This window comes from Schistocerca americana, chromosome X (genome assembly GCF_021461395.2).
Source record: "Schistocerca americana isolate TAMUIC-IGC-003095 chromosome X, iqSchAmer2.1, whole genome shotgun sequence".
Taxonomy (NCBI): Eukaryota; Metazoa; Arthropoda; class Insecta; order Orthoptera; family Acrididae; genus Schistocerca; species Schistocerca americana.
Window position 1 is genome coordinate 220,785,986 of NC_060130.1, and position 14,179 is coordinate 220,800,164.

Below are 14,179 nucleotides of genomic sequence, written 5' to 3' on the forward strand. Positions count from 1 at the left end.
TTAGATTCATATTTGCACAAGACTCCAGGTGGTTCTTCAAATACTACTTCAAATTCTTCCAAAATATATATGAACTCACTTCTCTGAGTGTCAGATTCCACAAAATGGCTTGATTCATGGCAAGTGGTTTCAGTGCATTCAGCAGTTTATCGTAAGTGAGCTTGCCAATGTATTGTAGTTTTACTGTTTGGCAAACAGGCCCATGGCTCACACCACCATGATTCAAATTGGTGATGATGTGGTCATAACCTACTCTCAAACTTAGCTGGCCAGCACAGAGGTCGACCCTAGAATCTTTCTGGTCTAATTCCTACGAAACATTTTTGCTGTCAAACCATTTACTACCAGGGACGAATGCTCTAACTTCAATTCCCGTATCTCAGTTTTTATCATCGCCTGCGACTTCACTGGCTTATATCTGGGGCTGGCATCCATTCACCAGGAATGCTGATACCTTTGGTGTTCACAATTTCTTCCTTGGAAACCCGCCAACAGGGCACTTAATTAAGTGTGTGTGTCCATGACTGCAATTACAGGTATTCTTGCAACCATGGCATATACAGCAGATTGTACTTCAAATTCATAAATCTTTGTACAATTAAAGAAGCTCTTCGGCTCGATTGCCATTCTAGTATATCTCTATCTACATCAACTTGACTACTCTGCAAGTCATACTTAAGTGACTGATAGCTGCTTCATCTAACAACTTTCACACTGTTTTTTAATCCGTCTTTTTTATACTCAATTTATAGATACTTTTATGTTATCAAATATTTTGCTGTGTGCCCGCAATTGGCAGAGACCCCGTTTCACAAATGCAGGTGCAACTCGTGGATTTTCCTAAATATAGGAAAATATTAAAACAAGGAATACAAAAGTGTGTAGTAAATCATGTTCAACAATGACCATAATGCAAATACTTCAGGAAAAACTGACTAGCGTCTGTAAGAGACACTAGTTCTTATGTAACCACATATTATAAGCTAAGATACAATCCACATGAAGAAAATGTGGTGTCCCAAACTAGTTTCTTATCGTTGCAAATTACGCTTTACACAGTGGACAGTAACAAACCTAACAAAAAATTAAACTGCATGTTGTTACAAGTAATGCAAGTCATACGATAATGACGTTTGTGCAGTCGTGACATTGGTTAATAACTGACTAAACACTAGTGGCATGTTGTGCAGCAAACGTGTTGCGTATTGTAAGTTACAGTTTATGCAATACACAATACTAAACACAGTACACGATTAAAATACACAATATTACAGTATTACAAATTACACTGTTATCATGTTCAAGTTTTTGAGGTAAGCACGGTAAGGAATTTGAAATTGTATTGCTTTTTTTTGTGTAGCAGTATGTATCATTGTGACAGTTTGTGTGTATGTGACTGGTTGTGTGCATCATGTGAAACTTAAAAGTAGGGATGTGCTCAGATGTATTTGGTCATTTAGAACCAGCTGGCAATTTTTAGCTGAATTTCTGTTTACCTCAAATTTTTCTAACAGACTTGGTTCTCTTCCTTTGTTGACTATATGTAGCACTTCTGTTTGGACTTGATATCTGTGTCCTTCATTCAACACATGTTTGTAAAAGGTGAATCAGACTTACGTAATTTCCATCTGTGTTCATATTCAATCAGTCTAGTTGTTATAGCCCTGCCTGTTTGACCAATATACAGTTAGTTGCTGTCATTTCAACTTATTTTATATGCATCACTGTTACATAATAAATCTGTTTTGTCCTTGCTGTTGAATAAGATATGAGCAGTAGCCCCCCTTGCATAAAATGAAATTTCATAACTGTAGGATTTGATAGTTTGGGCTTATTTGTCCGATAGCTTTTCTAAACACAGGATAGTACACCAGTTTCTGTTAGATATGAACATTGCTGTATACACATAGTGCAAAATTTTTCTTCTTTGTTTCTTGTGTAGAATGTTCTAAGTTAAGTCAGGCATATAGCCATTGTTGGATGCAATACGTTTAATGGTATCTAATTCTGTCTGAAAATTCAGTATGACATTGGTACGGATGTAAGACGATGTACGTATGTAATCATGGAATAGAAGGCAGCATTTCTGTGTGTTATTGGGTGTTTTGAACATGAGGGTATTACCGCATCTGTTGTGGATTTTCTGTAAATTTTGAAACTATACAACAACAGATATGGTAATACCCTCATGTTCACAACATCCAGTAACGCAAGAACATGCTACCTTCCATTCCGTGGTGCATCGTCTTACATCAATAACAATGTCAAAACAGAATTTTCGAACAGAATCGTACACTATCATACGTACTGCATTTAACAATGGCTACAGCCCTGACTTAATTGACAATATTGGACACAAAGAGCAAAGAAGAAAAATGTTGGACTGCATGTATGCCCCCTTTGCAACAACAGTCATATCTATAACAAACTGGTGTACTATCCCATATTTAGAAAAGCTGTCCAACAAATTAGCTAAAACTCTCAAATCCTGCAATTATAAAATATCATGTTATGTTAGAGGCACTACAGCTCATATCTTATTCAACAGCAAGGACAAAATGGATTTATTAAAAACAGTGGTGCATATAAAATAACTTGCAATGACTGCAACAAACTCTATATTGCTCAAACAGCCAGAGCTATAACAACTAAACCAGCTGTACATGAACACAGCTGGAGATTGCATAAGTCAGACTCAGCCTTTGTCAGACATGTGTTCAAGGAAGGACACAAATAGTAAGTCCATACAGAAGTGCGACATATAGTCAATAAAGGAGGAAACCTAAGATTGATACAATCACTTGAGGTAAACAAAAATTTAGCTAATAATCCCCAGCTGGCTCTAAATGATCAATTACAGCTGAGAACATCCCCACTTGTAAGTTTCACGTTATGCAGTCAACCAGCCACATACCCAGAGCCTGTCACACTGACACATACTGCTAGACAAGAATAAAATCACAATAGAGTTTCATATTTCTTAGCTTGCTTACGTCACAAACTACAACATGATAACAATATAATTTGTAATACTGTAATATTGTGTATTTTAATCAAGTACTCTGTTTAATATTAACCATTGTGTAAACTGTAATTTACAATGTAAACCTTATTTGTTGCACAATGTAATTAGACAGTTATCAACAAATGTCACGACCTCAGAAACAACAGCATTATCACCATACAATGGGAGATACTGTAATATTGTACATTTTAGCCATTTATTGTGTACAGTATTGTCCATTGGGTTTAGCAAAATTTACAATGCTAAAAACATGTTTGGTGCATAACATAAATGAACAGTGCTCAGTTTGACAGTTTCGCAACCAATATCACGACCTCACAAACTTAAGCATAACATAGCATGCATAGCATATAGCATGCAATACGCTAATAATGTGTAGTTTAATTATTTATTGCGTTTATTACTGTCCATTGTGTAAGGGTAATTTACAACCATAGAAAACAAGTTCGGTGCACATCATTCTGTGCAAGTGGATTGTATCTTTTCTTACATTATTTGCTTAACTAAGAACTATTGTTCCTTAAGGAAGCTAGTCACTTGTTCCCTAAAGATGGCCCAATAAACCGAAAACTAGTTAAAAATAAACAAAAACAATTCATTCATTACTGAGCCTTATAGAGTAGATTACTTAACACACATAACCAAGTTCGACGACGTAGGCATGTCAATGCCCGAGCACAGCTGAAACAGGAGAGAGAAATCACATGAACTCACTGTACGCTGCCGAGAGAGATTAGATGAGCGTCGAAAAGAACTGAAATCAGACAGCGATAAGAAACTGAGCCTGTATCTTTCTACTTGCGGCATATTACTTATTGGCTTTGGGTGCTACTAGATATAGCTTATTCATATCGATGATTAGGACGAAGAGCGTACTTCGGTGGGTATTAGTACACCAGTTATTTCAATAAAAAATAACTTTTTTCATAGGCACAAACCGCTTTCTTTATAAGCATTTTAACATCTAATAATAACTGTGAATTGCTTTATGCAATTAAATACTAAAAGAACACAGCAGATGTTCAAATATCGGAGATATAGGTATAGGTGAAGAGTTAAAGTGAAACCACCTATAAGGAAATATATGGCAAGTCCAACTAACGGCATAAACAACTGTAAAGTACATATCGTATACCTCTAGTTACAATAACATCAAAAATCTTTTAAGGAGTATAAGGAACAATTCTGAATAGAACTGAAAGTAACATGAACTGCACATACATTTTTAGAGATATATATGTATAAAATCAGATAGTTACTTAATTTTACTAAATGGGCACGTGATGGTATTTACACTGGCGAGGTACGATATGAGGAAGACCCATCACAAACTGCTGTGCTAACGAACAAATCCAAATGCGGTTTATATTAATTACTGAAGAGTGGGAATGGGCCTCGTCAGTACAAACATGAGGACGCCCTAAGGAACCTTCAACGCATAAATTTTTTCAGCGTTTCTTCTCAGTAGATTCATTTATGGTAATTTATTTTGGTTTAAAGGCATGACAAGCATGCCAAACGTCACATGACATAATTCAGATCAAAAAGGTATCTTTTTAGTGAAGAGCAGTAATCCTCGATTCTGTATTTAACAAAAACTGCCTGAACACTTACTGGTTCGTAATTTGAGAGAAATAACTTGCAACCTGCAAGACAAAAGGAAACTGGCATACAGTCTAATTATGGAATATTAATCGTTCATGTGACAGCATTGTGACTGGCTGCATTTCTCGTCTAGTATCTGCTTTCTTCACTGTAATTCCTTTATTCCTTTAACTGTTGATCGATATTAAAAGATATTTTAAAGGTTTTGCATCTCTTCCATCGAGTATAATTTGCTTATTGTTGACATTGTGTAATTAAAATGATAATTGTTATGTTTCAAAGTTGTGATACTTTGCCCACAGTATTTCGTAATCTTATATTTAACAAAGAAGATGAAGCAGTTGACGTCATGACCTAAACACCATTTGTCACGTTAGATATATTGATAATCGGCTTTCCCCTAAAACAAGGGGTTTTCAGAATCATGACTAGCACGTTCCATTATCTTATTGACCACTGAGGTATAGAAAACAAATTTGTTTTTCAAGCCAAATTAAGCTTTTATATGATAAAAATTATGCCACGAAACTGCATTTACTGTTTTCTTTTTTTGCGTCTATCCCTTTCTCGAAGGTAAAATACCTTTAAGAGTTACTTGAAAAGTTGTGTACTGCTCTTCGCAAGATTTGATGAAGTGCAGTGGGGCTTATGTGTACGTCGATCATGTCGTTTGGTAGGTAATGTAGTATATTGTTCGGTTGTTGGTACACGATATTTCATTACTGAATAATTATTAATCCGTATATCATTCAGTTTTACAACGGTTTTTCCCAACGAAGGATTTGTTTACAAGGTATTAAATCATGTATATGTAAACTAAATATACCGTGAACTGTAGAACTAGATGAAATATGGTCTGCAAGAAAATGCTGTCCATTTCCCCCCAGCTGCGTCAATACTGTCAAAAAGTTTCGACATACTGCCCCTTAAAAACGAGTACAAAGTTATAATGCCAATGACGTAGCAGAAGTAGCTATTCTTGCCTCACAATCCTCACCGCTTCTCTATATAAATCAAAGTGACTTACTCCTTCCCCACCCTAAGCAGATCTGTTGTACCAACACACTGAATTATTCGGAATGTCAAACCAAAACTCATTAAGAATTTCCTCCTTTGGTTAAGCATTTTATAGTTGAGAGCGGCATTAGTTTACACATCGCAAGAATAATTTCTTAAATCTAAATTTTAAATGCATGTTTTCTCCATAATTTCATCTCAGACCTCCAGACTACTGCATTTTTACCATTCAGAACTGCTAATCAGAAGCCAAGAGACAACAGACAACAGAGTTTGAAAAACTCTAATGTCTTTGGTTTAACTTAATTTCATCCATGAGTTGTCATGTTGCTTCCGTGACTGTATTACTTTTTTAAAATAAAAAAACAAACAACCTTTCTTTACAAATTGTGATCTTTATTTCAATCACGAAGCAGTTTCGAGCCCTGGGTGATCATCTTCAGTTGCTTCATCAGTCAACATCTTGTTTCAATTTTAGCTTAATTCTGGTCCTGTTATGATTACGTAAATACGTTACAAAGTGGCACATTGTGAAATCAAGTTTTATGATACTACAACATTGCAAAAATGGTTGCTGTTTCCAGTAGTGGTTACATGTCAGTAACCAATACTAGTACAGTATGAGTAATATATGTCTGCAACTATTTCAACTTATCTTGTGCTTCAAAACTGCGTAACCACTACTGGGACCAATGAGTAATTTTTCGATGTCGTCTTAGTTTCATAAAACACATATTCATGGTGTGCCACTTTGTAACATACTTATGTAATCTTAAGAAGCCCAGTATTAACCTAAAATTGGAAACTGATGCAGAATGATCAAGCACCTAGAGATGAGCCCGCAGGCCTCGAAATACGTCATGTACTGAAATAAAAATAACGATTTGTGACTGAAGTCGGTTTTTCTTTATTTGCGAGTAATGATACAATATTTATGAAACCCTTGAGATAATTTGCGTAAATGAAAACAAATTCCCTACAGAGGTAAGAGGTCAAAATGATTTTAAGGTATACTGTATAAGTATGATTAACCCTGAAGTTGCATTTCACCATCTAACATCACTAATCATACAGCAGGACTAACATGTCAGATGGGTCAACCACAGTAATTATATAATTACGAACTTTTGTTTTCATTTTTGCAGTGGAGCTGCACCAGGGCATATAGACATAGGATTTGTGTCGTGGCCGATGGTGAGATATAAGAGGGAAGTGCTCTTCGGGTGGGTGGATCTTTTAGGTAAGTTTCTATGGTAGCAACATGTGAGATTATCTTAGTTATGAACAGATATTGTTCTCCCACTATTATGTTAGTGGCAAACTTTGTCACACTCTTCAAGATGCGCCATATTAATATATTTTGAAATTAATGTAAAATAGTATTATGTATTTATTTTCTCATACTTCATATACTTAACACAATTTCTTCTTCTACTTACGTTGGATAGCGAGCGAATTGGCACAGTGGATAGCACAATGGACTCGCATTCGGGAGGACGACGGTTCAAACCCACGTCCGTTCACCCTGAATTAGATTTTCCGTGATTTCTCTAAATCGCTTCAGGCAAATTCCGGAATTACTCCTTTTAAAGGGCACGGCCGACTTCCTTCCTCATCCTTCCGTAACCCGATGGGACCGATGACCTCGCTCTTTGGTCCCCTCCCTCAAATCAACCAACCAACCTTACATTCGGTACAACAGGGCAGACACTTGCCGGACTTCTCGTGACGATGATACTGTGGTTTACGATGCTGTTGTTGTGGTCGTCAGTCCGAGGACTGATGAGATACAGTTCTCCACACTACGTTGTTTCACGCAAGCGTTTTCATCTCTGCATAATTCACCCACTTGAACCAGCTTATTGCACTCAACCATTGGTCACCCTCCACTGTTTATACCTCCTACACTCATTCCTATTACCAAAACCACGATTCTTTGATCCTCAGCATGTGTACTGTCAACCAGTCCCTTCTTTTAGTCAGGTTGTGCATTAAACTTTTTCTCATACCATATTGATTCAGTACTTCCTTATTAGTTATTCCATCTACGCACCAGATATTCACCATTCTTGTGTAGCATCACATTTCAAAATATTCTGTTCCTTACTGAGCGAAATGTTAGTAGTCCACTTTTCGCTTTCGTACAAGGCTACCTTCCAGATTAACACCTTTGGAAAAGTCTTCGTAACACTAACATTTTTATTGGACGTTAACATATTTCCATTATATTCGCACCTGTCAGCAACTGCCTTCTTTGGAATAGGAATTATTACATTCTTCATTATGTCTGAGGGTATTTCTCCCGTTTCATGTATCTTGCATACCAGGAGAATTACTTTTTGTCATGGTTGGCCCTCACAGGGGTCTCACTCATCCTGAGAGAATGTCATTTACTCCAGGGGCCTTTTCTTCACATAGGATTTTCACTGCTCTGTCAAACTCATCAGGAAGTATGTCTCCCATCTCGTCGTCATCTACTTACGCTTCTTTCTACTTAACATTGTAATTGTCTTGAAGTTCTTTTCTCTTCCACATACCTTCTATATATTCCTTCCACCCTTCTGCCTCGTCTTCTTTTCTTACTGGTGACTGGCCACCTGAGTTCTTAATATTTATGTGGATGTTCCTCTATTCTCCAAAAGTATCATCCTCAGCACACATGCGTCACTAGATGCGGATATGGAGAGGTATATGGTCAGCACACCACTCCCCCGGCCGTTTTGCCAGTTTACGATTCCGGAGCCGCTACTTGTTAATCAAGTGGCTCCTCAGTTTGCGTCACAAGGGCTGAGTATAAGGTGCTTGCCATCAGCGCTCGGCAGACCGGATGGTCACCCATCCTAGTACTAGCCCAGCCCGACAGCGCTGAACTTCAGTGATCTGGCGGGGACCGGTGTTACCACTGCGGCAAGGCCGTTGGCTCTAGTCATTCCTCCTTCACCATTTTGCGCTCTCTCTCGATCTCATGTTTTAGACATCTGTTGGCCTTTTATCTTTTTATGAATTTTTATATTTGCTCCTTTTCTTAGTTAATTTAACTTCTCGTGTTATCCAAGGATTCCTACTGGGCTTTGTCTCTATGCCTGCTTCATAGTTTGCTGCCTTCACTATTTCGTCTCTCACACCCATTCACCTTCTATTATATTCTTTCCCACAGCTTCAGTTGATCATTGTCTAATGTTCCATTTAAAACCCTCATCCATTCAAGGTTCTTTCAATTTATGCAGATCCCATTTCCTTAATCTCCTATCTTTCTTGCAATTTCTTCAAAAAAATGGTTCAAATGGCTCTGAGCACTATGGGACTTAACATCTATGGTCATCAGTCCCCTAGAACTTAGAACTACTTAAACCTAACTAACCTAAGCACATCACACAGCAACCAGTCTTCACGAGGCAGAGAAAATCCGTGACCCCACCGGGAATCGAACCCGGTAACCCGGGCATGGGAAGCGAGAACGCTACCGCAAGACCACGAGCTGCGGACGCAATTTCTTCAGTTTCAGTCTGTAGTTCATAACGAAAAAATATGCTTAGTGTTCGTAAATGTGTCTTTTGTATCTATCTTGTTTATGATATCATAGAGAATGGACAATAATGTGGAAACAACAAAACACTAGACATTACGTAGGAAAAACGTCGCCATTCAAAAGAGTTTCCAGTCGTCTCAGAACGGATAAATACGGGTCCTCTATGGTTTTCAAGGGAATCTCATACCATGCTTCCCGTAAAATAGTGCCAAGTTCAGGTAAAAAATAGTCCAGAAAAACGCAATAATATTAAGATCTACCGACTATGGTTGCTAGTGGAAATGCGACACTTCATCGACGTGCACACAAAACCAGTCCTGGACAATGCAAGCTGTGAGAACAGGGGTCCTATCGTCCTGGAACATACCATAAGCTTTGGGGAACAAACACTGTACCATGACATAGACCTGATCAGCCAAAATGGTCACATAATCATTAGCAGTAAAGCAACATTTCAGAGTAACTATTGGACCCATGGAATACTACAGTACAGCTGCCCAAATCGCTAGTGACATATTTCACTTTTGGGTACCTAAAGTCGACCAGAAGGTGGAAACAGTGTGAAGCAAGACTCATCCGACCAAATGACGAACTTCCATTACTCCATAGTCCAGGTTTTATGGGATCGGCACCACGTTTTCATGTTACTGTCATTTGCATCACTGATGAGTGGATGTCGAATTCCAGTTCGCCCTGCAGTTCCCTGCTTATGGAGCTCCCTTCGTGTTGTTTTAGTACTGACAGGGTTCGCGAGTGCGACGTTCAGTTCTACAGTGACTTTTGCAACTGTCGTCTCTACCATTTTTTATCACAATCTTCCGTCGCGATCACTCAGCTTACACATTCGTCCTCGTTGTGGTTTAGTGAATGATGTTTTCTTGCTTGCCCTGCATCCGGTATACATCTTCGACACGGCGCCTCTTGAAACACCAAACACTTGGGCTACGTGTCGTTGTCTGCTAAAATGTGAAATCCGCACCTGCTTCCGCACCTCAATATATTTACTCGTTGTTGATGAATTTGTCGTGCGTTGTCTTAACTGCCTCATCCTTTATGTACATATACATACAGTATTGTATCTAAGCAAAATGAACAAAAACTGCAGTCAAATGAACCGATAATAACGAAAGAAATCATTGTGTTTTGGCTGTTAACCATTAATACAACTGAACAAATCTATAGCAAAGTACAGTCCAGAAAATGTGTGTTTCATTCTGAGACTACTTTCAACACTTTAGAAAGAAATGTGACAGAACAGAAATAACGCCAAATGCCCTTACCTGAAGCGTAATCAGGCAATACCTAAAATTTTCGTATACATTTCAGTACACTAATATCAGTTTTGACACCGAGCGAGGTGGCGCACTGCTAAGACATTCGGGAGAAGAGCGGTTCAAATACCCTTCCGGCCATCCAGATTGTAATTTTCCGCTGTTTCACAGATTAATTAAGGAAACTGACCTTATGGCTCTGTTGAAAAGCATATAACCCATTTCATTTCCAACGCGCTCCAATCTGAGCTTACACTCATTTTATGTGGACGCGACGTTTAACGCTGATTTCCCTTTCATATCGATTTTAATAGCTCCTCCAGAAGTTAAATTAAATTATATAATGACAATCTAAGTAGTCTTGTCTTTTTTTTCTGTGTAGGGAAAACTCGGATAAATCAGTACAGAAAATAAATTTTAATTGGGAACTATATTTACTGGTCTCTATTTCTCAAGTTAATGGCAAATGTTAGTAATAGTTTGGCTCAAATTAAATTTATGTTGTAAGTATCGCCTTTGTCAGTGCTAGATCATACGCTCGAAGTCTATTCGTGATCTCTGATTAGGCTTTTAGGCCCAATACTTGAAAACATGCAATAGACACTTTTCTTACCTGTAACACGAATGAATTGTTCTAATAAAAAAATCAATCGCATAATGCCATATTTGTCACTAATTTTATTATTTTATTGAGCTGATTCTCACTAGAAAATAAACAGTGGCGCCTAATTCAATTATAAAAATTAAGTAATGTTTCTCCAATTACAGTGTCGTTTGGAGGTATCGCCGGTCTGTTTCTGGGATTCAGTTTGCTTTCTGGAGTGGAGATGATCTACTATTTCACGATGAGAGCCTGCTGCATGGTACTGCGGAATGAGAGCGAACTCTTGGAACTTCAGCGAGAGTATGAAAAAGAGAAGCACGCGGCGGTTGACCTCAGTCTTACGCCTTATTTCATGAAGACGAATCAAAATGGAACCAGCGGTATCACAAAAATATCTCCGGCGAACCAGACGTCTCTAACTGGAAGCCCTGGCATCACAAAAGTTCCTCCGGCCAACCGCAGCTTTCCGGACAAGGGAGCTCATGCTGTTCTGCAGAGGATTTATGTCATAGAATTCCTCCCTTAAACAGCATTTCTCACTCTATATAACGTTATTTCATTTAGTTGTTTAGATGTAACAGGCGTTAAGCGTGAAGTCCTCTTCATAGAGATACATTTTGTATGAAAGTTTTAGTGCAGCTGAAATAGCAAGTCACTCATTGAGACATGATTTTATGTTATCAAGTCCTTCCTCTGTATGTTACACTGCGGGCTGCAACAACAGTACTGATTTACACAACACATTCTGCTGTGATAGAACGTCTGTGAAACTCTGCTGCTCTTCAGGATATGACAAATATGCAGTCGACAGTTAATGGAATGAAAAAAAAGTGTTCAGTAAGTAAATTAATATTTACAGTTTAACACTTCATGTCCATTGGACATTACGCTTCTTACTCCACTGCAAAGCCCATTTCTAAAAGTTGTCCATCCCACTTCATGGGTGAGAATCAGTGAGCCAGGTCTCGTTTTGTTCATTGGAGAGCGCTAGTTTTTCTTCAGGCAGAATCTTTGTCAATGATGTTCCGAATGAGTCAGAAATATTAATTACTATTGACAGTTACGTGTCGATTTTAAAAATTCTGTGTATTTTCCAATTCCAAAATTTGTTTAGCTGTAGAAGAGCTAGAAGAGACAACACTGTAATTTTTATCACTTTCTGCAACGTAATGTTCAGTTAATATTCCCGTAGACACTTACTCACTTTCGTTGACTCGCATATAATTTGCTGCAAAACTCATTCTGGCTTGTCCTCAGGTGTATCTATCCTCCTTTTGCTAAATGTCACGTTCTTGCAGCTTTGCCTTCAGCTGATTATGATTATCCGAAAACATATTTTCAGTTAACTTGTTCTTCAATTCATTCATATAGTTTTCATTGATTTCTATGGACATTGTTGTAACTATTGAAACTAAAGCATTCCATTACGTATACCACTACCATAGTATCATCAGGAAACATCAGATTAATTCTACGTAAGTAGTACTGTATCTACGTAGATAAAACAGTTGTAATATGAACTAAATTGTCCCTCATAATAAAATACTCCGACATAAAATGTAAAATATTTGCACTGATGTACACCGAAAATGTAAATATTGAGAGCGGTATAACCAACAGAAGGGCCAACGTTATAGTCTGCATAGTGTAAAAAAATTATTCATGTTTAAATATGTCCATGAAAAGTGTAATATTATAAATAATAAAACAAGTCCGCAATGCCACAGAAAAAATGTAGTTATTGTGATCGCATTTGAATTTACAGATTTAAAAAACTATTTCTGTTTCACTAATTACCTATACTCGAAAATCTGAGACAGAATACTGGCAGTTCTTAGAACCCCATGAATGAGCGTGAAACATATACTTTGCTCTTCGAGAAATCAAGTGTATGCACTGGCTTCTGATAATACAGGTTGACACTGATGCCAACGTCATCAAAAAGAAAAAATAGCGGAAGAAATTAGTAGTTTTGTGTCCTATTCAACTTTATTTCAGGTTTGACATCTTAGCTGGAGCACGTAGACGCGCCGTAGAATTCCCACATCCCAAACGGAGCAAGTTCCTAAACTGTCATTTTATTCAACTCGTTCACTATTCAGTGTGCAAAGATGGAACTGGTGTCAGTGCGTTCATAGAGACTTTTACACTTAGACTTTAATTTTATGTATTGAAACGAAGTTCATCCAGCTACATGAAAGGTTTACGAAAATGGATTGGAAAATTTTGGAAATCTGTGGTAAGTTCCCATGGGGCCAAACTGCTGAGATCATCGGATCCTAGGCTTACACACTACTTAATCTAACTTAAACTTCCGCTAAGGACAACACACACACCCGCACCCGAGGGAGGACTCGAACCTCCGACGGGGGGAGCCGCGCGAACCGTGGCGAGGCGCCATAGACAGCGCTTCTACCCTGTGCGGCTGAAAATGGATTGCCTATTGAAATTACCGAATTTCAATATACTTGAAATATTACAGTTTATGTTTTTGTGTAAACACAATATGCAAATTTAATCTTAAGAATAAGCCATTTTCAACCCATAATTTCATCAGATATTTATAATACAAAATAATTAGTTACGTTTTGACTCATTCACGTACTACTGTGTACACTAATATTTTCCAGAACTTCTCTAGGACTAGCTGGTTGCCAGTATTTTGTTGCTCTTCTAGCACCATCCAGGAGCCATGTACAGGGTAATGCATTTTATACTGTCTAGAGGCAAAGTGCTATATAAAAACTTCTGCAAGTCACCCAAGGCTAAAAATCTAATCCCTGAAATTTTCAGTAACCAATGGTTCCTACTACTAATAGGTAACAAGATGAGTTCACAGATTGAGCTAAAGAATCTATCCAGGCTCCTCTGGGGCTCAGTTTGTACAATCGGTGACAGAATTCTCGAGACACCTCGCCTTATAGTCACTGTGAACTGCACGGCTCTACTGTCCACTACACAGAATAACATGCAAGGTAACAAAGTCCTACGAATACATTGTCTACATACGTGAAGTCGAAAAACTATCGGAGCATTGTCAGACTATTTCAGATAATAAGTGGGACTACAATACTGCTGATTGATTTGTCTGTTATGTTGATCCGTTTTGTTCAATAAACTTAGGAAAA

The 14,179-nt window shown here is 37.9% G+C and overlaps 1 protein-coding gene across 1 annotated transcript in view; it reads left to right on the forward strand.

Moving 5' to 3' along the window:
• LOC124556462 (sodium channel protein Nach-like) overlaps nt 1-12,715 on the forward strand; it is a 166,404-nt gene extending 153,689 nt beyond the window's left edge. Inside the window, exons 10-11 of the mRNA XM_047130412.1 lie at nt 6,793-6,887; nt 11,216-12,715. Of these exons, the coding sequence (XP_046986368.1) occupies nt 6,793-6,887; nt 11,216-11,577 (457 nt within the window). The 3' untranslated portion in view covers nt 11,578-12,715. The remainder of the gene's footprint in view (nt 1-6,792; nt 6,888-11,215) is intronic.
• Nucleotides 12,716-14,179: the final 1,464 nt, after the last annotated feature.